Below are 12,222 nucleotides of genomic sequence, written 5' to 3'. Positions count from 1 at the left end.
AATAGTGTTATAATTATGAAGGATAAGCAGCAAGGCAAATCATATATATTATTATCTAAAATAAATGGAAGCTTACAATGCGTTAGTCTGAGTTTATCAGATGGATTTTTTTAACGAAGTTTCTTGCTACTTCAGTGCATGTGCAGCTTTAACAAAGTACAGCCACACTGATCTAAGAACAAACCCATAACATAATCTCAGTTTGCTGCCGGGGGGGTTGCTGTTATTTGTACCCCCTTTTTTTTTTTTTTTTTAAAGAGGAAAGTGAAGTCCTTAATTTGCATTTGGACACAGTGTGAGTGTTCTTTGCCCCTCTGTTCTGCCTGGATAAACGGTTCGTGTCCCTCACTGCCTGGGGGGCACATGCCTCCCTGTTGGGTTCGGGGAGCCGCGGCCCTGGGGCTCTGTTGTTTGTCTGCGTAGCTGAACTTGGTGACTTGTTCTAAATGGTGCCTGCTCTGTTGTCTAGGAGGAGCTGCGGGCGGTGGCTATGCCCAGGTCATTCCCATGGAGGAGGTAAGATCTCAAAGGGACACGTGTCATGTGTCACCGTTTTTCCTTCCTGGCACTTTTTTTTTCTGTATCCCCATAAACACAGCCCCACAGTGCTCAACTCCAAAGTCCTAGAGGCTTTGAAAACCAAAATCCAACATTTGTTACTATGAGCTACCTATGGATCGTGTCTGTGCCACTTGGTGTAAATATTCATATATTTTGCTCTTAGAGATGCTGTTTTCAGTGAATGGATGCTGACCTAGACCCTACTTGGGGTGTTTTATAGGTAAATTATATGCACATCACATCATGTCTCTAAATTCTACAAAATTCTGAATCCTAAAACCCTTCTGGCCCCAAGGGTTTTGGACAAGAGGAAGCAGACCTGTTCCTCCATCGATCACTATTTACACTGCCAAGTTCAGGAGGGCTTGGAGTCTTCGTTCTGTACATTGAGACCCCAAAATCAGATAGTCCCCCCAACATGGGCCAGAAAGGCCAATGGTGTTGATTCTCAAGAACCCCTTGGCCCCCAACCACCCGTCTCTTGTCCCCTGCATCTAACCGGTGACCAGCTCTCGTCCCTTCTCCTGTCTGCATCGGCCTCTTAGTCCAGGCCCTGAGAAGCCTTCCCTAAGCCCAAGGCTGAGCTGGTTCTGTCCAGTATGTGTCAGTGGTTAGGCCGTCCCTGCGCACCCAGCACAGCACGGCAGGTCCTCCTGGGCTGCTGCCTGCTGTCTCCCTCCTGTCTCACAGTCTCGGGTCTCAGCCCTTCCTCTCCCCACCCCGTCACGCTCCTCGCATGCTCCTGCCCTGGAATGGTCTTCCCTTTCCTGCCCTCCCTGCCCAGCATGTACTCCTGCGTTCTGTTCCAGCACTGACTTCCCTCGTACTCGGTGTCTGTCTCCATCTGGTTTGCTCAGCCGTGGTGACTTAGAGACTCCAGGCCCCAGTGTTTAGTGGAGTGCCCGGCAATAGTTGATGCTCTCTAGGAGAGACTTGTTGGTTTGGTCAAAGGAATAGGAAAGATGTTTTCCCAGAGAGGCCTGGATAATCTTCAATTACTGGGGCTGGGGGTGAGAAAGAATAGTTCAGGCACTGCTGAGAGTAATGTTCTCCAGACGAAAGACCCAGAGCCAGGAGGCCAGGTTGGGGATCGGGCATGCAGACCATGCCCAGGGGAACTGCTCGGGGTTTAGCCAGCAAATATTGGAAGGGCGTTGGTGTCCAGCTGTCATATGGCCTCAGCTGCATGGCTCAGAGTTGGGCCAAACTTAAAGCATAAGGGAGTTGGAACTACGTCATGGTGGTCGGGTAGGTCAGATAGGCAAGCAGTTGGTTTGTTCCTGGAGTCTGAGGACCTCCCCATCTTCTTCAGCTCTCGACCCCAACTCTGAGCACACAAGACTTGGCACTCAGGAGATGTTTGTCGGTGGAGTGCATGAACAGACAGGGTGTGCTGGATGGAACTTAATAAGAGATCATGGGAAAGTATTGGAAGAGAATTCCAAATGGATTGATGAATTGAGGGTGAAAATACTAAGACTCGAAGTGGGAGAAGGAGCCAGCCAGTCTTGTAGAATAAGGGAAAGCAGTCCAGGCGATGGAAAGCTCCGAGGCAGGTGAGGGTCTGGCCGGTCGGGAAACAAGAGGACACAGGCATGTGCCCGTGGGCCCGTGGGGCGTGGAGAGAGCCGAGGTAGAGGCACAGGCGGGGGCCAGCTCTCTCCTGCTATTGAAGATCACAGGCAAGAGCCTGGACAGGCAATAGCGTGGGCTGCCGTTAAAGGGATCTGGACAGGGTTTTCTAAAAATCGCTCTGGCTTCTGTACCAGCATATAGATCGATGCGGGCTGGAGTGGACCCAGAAGTCTAGCAAGGAGACTGGGCAAGTAGCCCAGAGGAAGGATGGTGGTGGCCTAGCCCTGGATGGTGGCAGTGAGGATGGAAAAAAAAGGATGACAGTGATTTAAGACCTGTTTCCTGATGTTTGCAGAATGAGACCTAGGCGGTGAGAAAAGGGGAGGATGCAGGAATGATACCCATGTTACTGGGTGGACAGTCTGTAGAATCATTTACTGAAGTGGAGGACCAGGGACACGGTGAGGGTGGGGCTGGGCCTGAGGCGGTAGGAGGAGTCCAGGTGGGGGCCTGCGGACATCCAAGTGGATAGCAGATAGATGGCCGGAAAGAAAAACTTGTATCGATCGCAGTTCTAAAAGGGGCAAGTGATTCAACAAAAACATCAGAAAAGAAGCAGTTTATCTTCATTAATGATCCAATTCATCTACATTAAAACTACTATCAGTGATCATGTTACTTATCACATTGACAGCGATGGATTTTTTAAAAATAGTAGTAATACCAAATTTTGGCAGAGAGAGACTGAAAAGTACTTTCTTTTTTAAGATTTTATTTATTTATTTTTAGACAAAGGGGAAGGGAAGGAGGAGAGGGAGAAAAACATCAATGTGTGGTTGCCTCTTGTGCACCCCCGCACTGGGGACCTGGCCCGCAACCCAGGTATATGCCCTGACTGGGAATCGAATGAGTGACCCTTTGGTTCACAGGCCTGCCCTCAGTCCACTGAGCCACACCAGCCAGGGCTGGTGAAGAACACTTTTATACACTGCTGGAAAGTGTTGGTAAAACTTCTCTGGAGGGGAGTTAGAAATATGTATCAATAGCCTTAAAAATATTTATACCCTTTGGCTCAAATAAATTCATTTTTAGTTTATCCTAAGGAAAAATTGTATGTGCAAAGAATTAACTTCAAAAACCATTTACCTTTTTTACCTTTATAGTTTATAACATTAAAGAAATGGGGGGAGAAAACTTAAATGTCTTAATAACAGGATATCAGATTATATTTTGAAGACTAATGATATAAAAAATGCCAGTTCTATTAACACTAAGTGCAAAAGTTTTGTTATAAAATAAGACTTTAACTGGAAAGTAGAAATGTTAGTTCTTCCAACAACTGAAAATGTGACTTACAACAGAACCCCACTTTCTAAAATAAATTAAGTCGCTGTTTCAGCCCAAAGGTCACCTTGTTGCTGAGGTCACTGATCTGGTGGCCCTTCAGCCCTTTCAAGAAGCAGTGTGGTGATACTATTGAGATCCTTCAACCCCAGGACCACACTGCTGGAAATAGATCGCTTATTATCAACTGATTGTTTTTTCAAAAAGCAATTTGCATTTTTTTAATAATTATATACTTATTTGCAAAAGTGAAAACTTGGGATCCACTTAAATTACTAGGCATGGGAGACTGAACAGTTTTGGTACATCTGCTCAATTACACAGTCCCTATAAATTGTAACTGTACATAGACAAGATTATTACATAATAATACATTATATTAAAAAGCAGGTACCAAATTATAAGTATGCTGATTTTACAAATCATATTCATGTGTGCACATAAGACTGGGAAGAAAAATAGCAGAATCGAGTTGTGAGAACGATGTATTTCCTATTTCTCAGACTTTGTCGTGTTTTATATTATTTTGTTGTTACTGTCTATTTCATGCCCTGCCTCATTCCAAAGTATATTTGATACAACGCCCTTTGTAACTCATAAAATAATGCATAAAAATGAAAATACCATAGGGAAAACAAAATGAGGAAACCCTTCACTACGTCCATCAGAATGCTTCACCCTTCACCTGTGACAGGAAGAAACTTTGCAGCAGATTTCTGTTCAGGAGTTCTCCATTGTTGAGCGGAAGACCCTGGCACTGACTTGCTGGTTTAGGCTGTTTTAGGGGCTCAGATCATTATAAGGCTATGTAACTCGCACAATATTTTACTTATTCAGAAAGTCCTTGAATACTGCCGCGGTTGTTTAAAACAAGTAGGAAGGTGTTTTCGTTTCGTTTGTAGTTCAACCTTCACTTGACTGGGGATATCCATGCCATCACCGCTGCCAACAACTTGCTGGCGGCTGCCATCGACACGAGGATTTTGCATGAAAACACTCAGACTGATAAGGTGAGAAGGCTTTCTGGGTGGCCACTGGGGGACGCTTGTCCCAGGATTTCTGGATTCGTATAGAGCCTGTAGAGAACCTCTGGAGTCTGTGAACTCCCCGAAATTTTATTCAAAATTTTATGAATGTGTATGTGTCCTTATTCCCTGTGGGGAGGGTCCCTGTTTGGGTCAGATTTCCAAGTGAGTTCATGACCACTCGTTGAGAGGATTGTGTTAATACTACTTTTTAAGCCAAATAGTCTTTAAGATGGGTCTTTAGTTTTGAAGGTAGTTGGTGGGCCACTTCTCTTCATTGTGTCCATAGGCTTAATCTCTGTTCTACACTAAGAGATTGGAGAGAGAGCTTTGTAAGACTGATTACATGCAGCTGCCCTGGGTGGACTGTTAAAGAGGCCTGGCCCCCTTGATGGCTTCAGGTGCACGCAGCCTGAGAGGCAGACCATGCACCTGAGAGGGGCAGGGTACTGGGTGCGAATTCCTCATAGAATAGACATGGATAAAAGTGGGGGTTTCTGGCACTTTTACAAGGGTCCCAACTACCTCCAATTAAAGTAACTTTCTGGTGTGTTTTTGAAGCCAAACTCTGATAAATATTAACTTGATAGTTATAAGGCTGTAGATCAAGAAATATCTATTTATGCAAACTCTTAGCAATGTGCATTATGTCAGATGTAGTCAGATTTATGAACATGACAGAGCTTAAGGCTGCATTGCTTATCTTAGCCAAGAATTTTAATAAGGTCTGTAATCTAAACAGTTTGCTTATAAATGTAATGAACTTTGTTGTATCCCATGAATAGTCCAGGCTCATGGTTGGCCCTTAAACTTTTATGGGTTTTTTTGTTTTGTTTTGTGTTCTTAGGCCCTGTATAATCGCCTGGTTCCTTTAGTGAATGGAGTTCGAGAATTTTCAGACATTCAACTCGCTCGACTGAAAGTAAGTCTCCAGTGAGTGGTCCCATGAAAAGGAAATATCCTAGAAACAAATCAGAATAATTGTCAAAGCCAGAAGTTTTGAACTTGGTTCGCTTTCGGTTTTCAGACACTCTGTGAAGTAGTAAACGATTAAGAGACGGAACAGTTACAGCAGAGAGAGCGTAGGACTGGAAGCCTGCAACCTGGATCCCACACCAGAGAGAGGGTGGGCGGATCAGGCCTCACTTCCTTCTTCCTCTGTGAAAGCGAGAGGCCCTAGTCCACGAACAAACGAGAATCTCTGAGAGTCCTGTTTCATGAAACTTCCCCAATTCCTAGGAAATAAGATACAGCCTTTGAGAATTCATCTACTTAAGTTTTTGTTGCAGCAAGATACTAAGCAATCTTTTTTTTTTTTGCTGTACTTATTTTTATTTCTTTTTTTTTTTTTCAATTACAGTCCACATGATACTAAGCAATCATAATTCTTATCCACATTACTATTTTCTGGCACTGTTTGTGGCTTATTTTACTAATCTCATTAAATTTCCCCTTGTTTTTTTTTTTTCAGAGACTAAAAACTAACTGTAATGGTATAAATTATCGGCACTATGTGGTAACGATTGATTTTAATGTTGTTCTGACAAACCCACTCACCCGAGTGGGTTTGTCAGAACAACACACAGCATACCCTCCTAGCTCAGTCCCGTGTGACACGTCCTCCCCCATCCCGTGTGGGACAAAATCACCATCCTGGGGCTTGACTGGAAGGTCCACCGCCTCAGGGTCCTCTCTGCAGCTGCAGCACAGAGAGTTTCTGGCCCAGACTCTTGCCTTCACACTTCTTCATTAAAAGCCATTTTCTCAGAACGTTTCCCTTGTAGAAATAGATACATTATCAATTTTGATGGATCTTTTTCCTTCAGTGAATTAGAAGTAACTAGGTTTGAAAGCACAGACATAAAGTTTACTGGAATTGTTGGTATTTGTACTGGAAAAGAACTGGGAACTGGGGCATCAGTTTTACAGACGGTGGTTTACGTCCCTTCCGAGCACAGCGCGCGGTGACCACGGAGAGGGGCCGAGACCCTCAGCAGAGGCGGCCTGTGCTCTGGGTGCCGCCGACCACGTGACATTTCCAGATCTGCCATTTTAAGGGTATATTACAAATTTCAGTGTTTTCCACCTAGGAGGTATTGGGTTATATGAGGTGACTTAACCCTCAGTTTACTCAGTTCAAGTTCAGTGTTTAAAAAGACTCTCTTAGTCACAGAGAAAACAGAGAGAGATCGTTTTGGTTGCATCTTGCTTTCTGTTCCTTCCAAAACTTGGCGCACTTTTTCTTCTCGATCATTAGAAACTGGGGATAAACAAGACCGATCCAGGTGCACTGACGGAAGAGGAAATAAGTAAATTCGCCCGACTGGACATCGACCCCTCCACCATCACGTGGCAGAGAGGTGGGTGCCGATCCCTAGATGGGGGGCGGGGGCAACGATGGGCCAGCTGAAGCTCTGAAAACAGTTTCACAGAGTCACGGTCTCCTTTCCTCCCGTGTCTGTCCGCCCAGCTTGTGTCTCATACCGCGCCCCCCCCATTTGTTTGTTTCCCGTCCTTGTCACCCACGTCTGTGTCTCCGTCGCCTGTTAAGGAGAGAAGGCTGCTCCCCTTCTTCAAGCAACTGCTCCGTCCAGGCTCGGTCTCATCCACTGCCACGCCTTCCCCATGTCCAAGGAACGGTGCTTAGTTTCCTTCTTCATCTCTTTCTTCTCTGGCCTCTTAGTCTACATATTTTTGAAGTCTGTGCCTCTCCTTATTTGTCCTCTCTACCCACCACTCTAATTTCTTCCTCTTATTTTCTTAGCACCAGTCTAAGCAGCTCATAAATTCATATATTCAGTTCTGGATTTTTTTCTCTGAGTCTGGCACATGCTTCCGGCCGGTTACAGAATACTCTCCACACCCTGAATGCACTGCAGAGGGAGTCCCCATCCTCTCCGTCCTGGTCCTGGCCTTCCCGTCTCCCTCTTAGCTGGGACACCTCCCCCTTCCCCCCACACTGCGCTCTACCAGGAGGGGACAGAGGGAAAACGAACTAACGTGGAGTCAGGAGCCCCGAGTGTGTCTCTGTCCTTCCACTAACATCCTGCATGACCCTGAGCCAGCCACATGCAGGTTCCGGGCCTCGGTCCTTTGGAGATGGAAGTGGAGATGGTCACATACAGCCAGGAATGTGGCAATAGCACTTGTTGAGGGCAGAGGCACTACAGAGGGTTCAATGGCACGTGCTCCTGGTCCCTCCTGCGTCGCTCTTCTCAGCCCTGCCCACCCTCTTTCCCATTTCTGCCCACTTCCATTTTTATCAAATGCCTGAGGTATTGTGGTACCTTTTAATAGCTATTCTTGCTTAAATTTCCATCCCTACTTCAGTAGGTTCATACTGTAGGGATGTGGCCCTGTCCCTGCCTAGCTCAGTCCTGCATGACACAATCTCCTCTGTCCCCTGTGGGATAAAATTGCCATCACGTGGCTTGGCTGGAAGGACCGCCGCACCGTGGCCCTCTGCAGCCCCGTCTGATCCCCGTCTTCTTCCCAGACCAGTGGGCCTACGTCCTTCCACCTGCGCTGGCCCAGCGGCCCCCTCGGCTCCCTGCCCAGGCCATCCCAGACACCGCCCAGACCCACGCCTTTGTGAAGCTTCCCTTCTGGGAATCCGTTCAAATAGCTCATTAAGCACTTAGTGTTTCCCACAGACTGTGAGGTGGGGAGACAGAGACAGACATTGAATCTTGGCACTACCCTTTATGAGCTGTCCAACTTTCTACAAACGACTGACTCAGTTTCCTCTGTAAAATGGAGTCATAACTCCCTCCTCCCCCTTGCACAGACCCACAGCAACACGGGGGTGCTTTCTAAACTCAAAGGCACCCCCCAAATAACCCACAGGTGCTGTGCTGGTAATAATTTGATGCAGTATTTCTGTGTGTCTGTCTCCCCAACTACAGGAGACTCAAATCTCTGGAAACTTGTAAAAATGTTGTTGTTGTTTTTTAATTATAAAAGTAACAACATTGTGGAGATTTTGGAACCGTCATAAGTGTGTGGTTGGTACCACTGAATACATCCACCAGGCTTTACAGTGACTGCACCATCATCATCACCACTGGCTACACCCGGACCTTCTCATCATCCCCAACAAAAACTCGGCACCCACTGAACAATACGCCCCTTCTGCCAGTCCTGGGGAACCCCTGTTCTACTTTCTGTCTCTGTGAATTTTCTTATTCTACATAGGCTCATACAGTAATATTCCTACCGGCTTATTTCATCATCCTAGTGTTTTCAGCATCTATCCATGTCGGAGCATATAATCAAAAGTCCATTCCTTTTTGTGGCTGTATAATATTCCATTGGGTGTGTCTACCACATGTTGCTTCCTCATTCCTCTGTTGGATACTTGGTTGTTTCCACCTGTGGGCTATTGCGAATGATGTGGCTGTGAACATGGATGTGCAAATATCCGTTCAAGCTCCCACCTTCTAGTCTATTGAATACACATGTAGCGGTGGGCTTGTTGGGTCCTGTGGTGGTCAGCATTTATCCTTTTGAGCATCTTAATTGCCGCCTCCTTGTGACTCAGGTTTCAGCATAATATGTCACCACATCAGAAATGGTTTTCCTCACTGCTTAGTCAAAAATGGTACCTCATCCCCACGAATGCCCTGGCACGCACGGTCACCTCACCTCTTTATCTTCTCGAGGCACTGACCACTAGGTGGCTCTTCTTGTTTGTTCGGCCCCTGCCTGTGTCCGCCCCCTGGAGTGTCTGCACCCGGGAAGCCAGGCCTTGTGTCTCGCTCGCCCTCCCAGCACTAGAACAGTGCCCAGCGCACACCAGGCAGCCAGTCCGTGCTCACCGATGGAGCCCTGTGTTCTCTTCTCTTTCAGTACTGGATACGAATGACCGATTTCTACGAAAAATAACGATCGGGCAGGCAAACACAGAGAAGGGCTGTTCCCGGCAGGTAGGTGGTCTTTCTCCACAGGAGCGGCTCAGTTCTCAGTAGCATTGGTTTACAGGAGCTCCGAAGCCGGTTCTCTGCTCATCTCCTCCTTCCTGTCCCTGCAGTGGCCCCGGGGGACCCCCACCATTTCAAGGCATCATTTGCAGTCCCTCAGCCGGACTGGGAGGGATGGGGAGGCGAGGAGTCCCCTGTCCTATGTTCCCATCCTTTTCTTGTGTGATTTTAGTTGTGTTTCCGAGATGAGCCACTCAAGCAGGTCCCTTGTCAACCCTGACACATTTTTTTTGCCAGCCCACCCAGTTGTTAACTGTGTCTGCATGACAACCATAAAATGGAAATCTCAGACACATTATTCAGATCTAAAAGCTAAAGAAAAACCACCTCATTATGTGGCTGCATAGCCTGAGGAATTTTTAAGGCTAATGCCTCATTATCCAAATCCGGAAAAAGCAGAAGGTCAATGATGACACCCACCTTCACTTTGATGGGCCCCCAGTGTGGGGCGATGGTGCTGAGGGAGTATAAATTCATGCCCTGGGTTTTTAGCCAGGCCCAGTAGACCTCTGAGTTACGGTTTCTCTGTGATGCACTGTACATTTTAAGACAGTTTCAGATTTATGGCCTTTACACTGTTAAGTTTTCTTAGTGACTAAGAATCACTTTTACTTTAGTGTAAAGAAGAGAGAATTCTAACATTAGAAAATGAGAATCTTGAGTATGAAGAAAAGGACCTGCAAAAACATTAAAAGACCACTGGCAACCTGGGAGAGAATACTTGCAATACATATAAAACAAAGGATTGATGTGCCAGACATTAAAAGGACTTCCACAAATTGATGCTCAAGTCTTGCCCTCATTGAGGCCTTTCCTGTCACCCTCTTTAAAACTGGAGGTGCCTGGCCCCAGCTCGGTGGCTCACTTGATGGAGCGTCATCCCTGGGAAAGTGCCTGTAGCTGCCTGTCGCCAAACTCCATTTTTCTTTTCCCTGCTACCCTTACTTATCCTGCTTATTTGCCGCCTCCCCTTACTAAAATGTGAGTCTCATAAGGGCAGGGCCTGTTGTCTCTTGTCCACTGCTGTGTTCTCAGCATGTAGAACTTGGTTATGTGGTAATAATAGATATTTGATAAATATCTGTTAACTACACGAACAGAATAAGTAAAGGGCAATTTACAAAGGCAAGTTAAATGCCAATACATAATCATAAAGCTGCTGATTAAAAAACAGTGAAGTAGCATTTACCTATGGACTGATCAAAGCATTTACTATTAAACGTGAGTGAGGATGCATATAAATGGAGACTTTTGTACGGAGCCAGCGGGTATGCAAATTATGGCAGAGCCTCCTGAATGGCAGCTTGTTAGTATTAAATGTTCAAATGACCCAACGGTTTCAACTCCAGGTCTACAAATGTTGAAGAAAAAGGAGGAAGTGAGGAATATTTGCATATGGGAAGGGAAAAACTGTGTAAGGATATTAGTTGCAGCGTGTTTGTAATGGTGAAAATTTGCAGCAATCCCAGTGCCTGCTGGTAGGGTGGTCACGTGCCTTTGGTGCCTCCTTCTGCAGCACAGGCAGCAGGAAATAATAAAGTACATACGGATGGGGGAGACTTAGAGCTCTCATACCAGTGTGAAATGGAAAGGTTAAAAAAACTTCAAAAATCTGAAGTAAAATACAGGTGGTATAATCACATTTATGTTAACAAAAAGCCGGCATCCGTGTTCATGCATCGATGTAAATGCATGAAATGGTAGCTGGTAAGATGTACAGCAACTGCTGACAGTTACATCTGGGAAGGAGGTTGGGAAAGAACGGGAGCGGTAAGGAAGTCCTTTCGCATTTTCTCTGCATTTTTCCTATAACTGGGCACTGATTTGAATGCCTACTATGCGCCCGGTGTCAGTAGGCTCATTATCAGCACATTCTATTTGTAAATCTGGTTTACAAATGAGGAGAGACATCACATTATTTAAGTAACTTGTCCAAGGTTATATCCTGTCTTGCTTTATGTACAACAATGTTTTTAAATAAAAGGGAATTATATTTAAAAACTTCATCTGCTCTTTTTAAACCATAAGACCCTACTGAAGACATCTTTTTATTGTCAGCAAAGGGAGAGCTGTGTGATGGCTTTTTAATGACCACAGAATATCTCATCTTGTAGGTACATCACAGTGGATTTCCCTGTTCCCTGTTAATGGACACGTAGGGTGTTTGCAGCGTTCAGCTGTCCTTAGTATGCTGACACACACAAAGGCAACACGCACGTATTCACGTGTGTTCTCATGTGATGACGTCGCAGGACGAGTTCCTGGATCCACAGGTGCAGAGTCAAGGAGGGTGTAGGTTTCAGGGGTTCATGTACTTTCCACATCACCTTCCAGAGGAGCCGTGTCAGGTCATGTCCTTGCCAACGTGCCCTTATGTCCTTTGTTTAAATTTGTTATGAACAATAAGAAGAGTCACACTCAACACCTTTATATGATTCAAAATATTTTATGTGCAAAATAAAGATGAGGAGCCCTGCACATCGCTCAGTCAGTAAAATGAGCAGCTCTCCACATCCTTCACTGAAATGGATAACAATGAAATTTATACTGATTCAGTTCATTTCACTTTTCTATATTGCTCAAGATATGCAATTTTGAAATTGTAATGATTACAAATGAAGAACCTGTATGTGTATTATTAATTCCAACTATTACTTATGCAGGTAATATTTTAATAATATTTCCAGTTTTATATTGTGTATAGAAAGTCTCCATGTCTTTCGTCATTTTTAATATGT

The 12,222-nt window shown here is 45.4% G+C and overlaps 1 protein-coding gene across 1 annotated transcript in view; it reads left to right on the top strand.

Moving 5' to 3' along the window:
* The window catches only part of MTHFD1L (methylenetetrahydrofolate dehydrogenase (NADP+ dependent) 1 like), a 173,935-nt gene that overhangs the window by 51,566 nt on the left and 110,147 nt on the right, over positions 1–12,222 (top strand). The window contains exons 13-17 of the mRNA XM_037156849.2: positions 470–516; positions 4,383–4,490; positions 5,353–5,427; positions 6,763–6,865; positions 9,354–9,430. Of these exons, the coding sequence (XP_037012744.2) occupies positions 470–516; positions 4,383–4,490; positions 5,353–5,427; positions 6,763–6,865; positions 9,354–9,430 (410 nt within the window). The remainder of the gene's footprint in view (positions 1–469; positions 517–4,382; positions 4,491–5,352; positions 5,428–6,762; positions 6,866–9,353; positions 9,431–12,222) is intronic.

Source organism: Artibeus jamaicensis, unplaced genomic scaffold (genome assembly GCF_021234435.1).
Source record: "Artibeus jamaicensis isolate MK-2021 breed Jamaican fruit bat unplaced genomic scaffold, CSHL_Jam_final contig_497, whole genome shotgun sequence".
Classification (NCBI taxonomy): Eukaryota; Metazoa; Chordata; class Mammalia; order Chiroptera; family Phyllostomidae; genus Artibeus; species Artibeus jamaicensis.
This window is presented reverse-complemented; position numbering and strand designations above follow the sequence as displayed.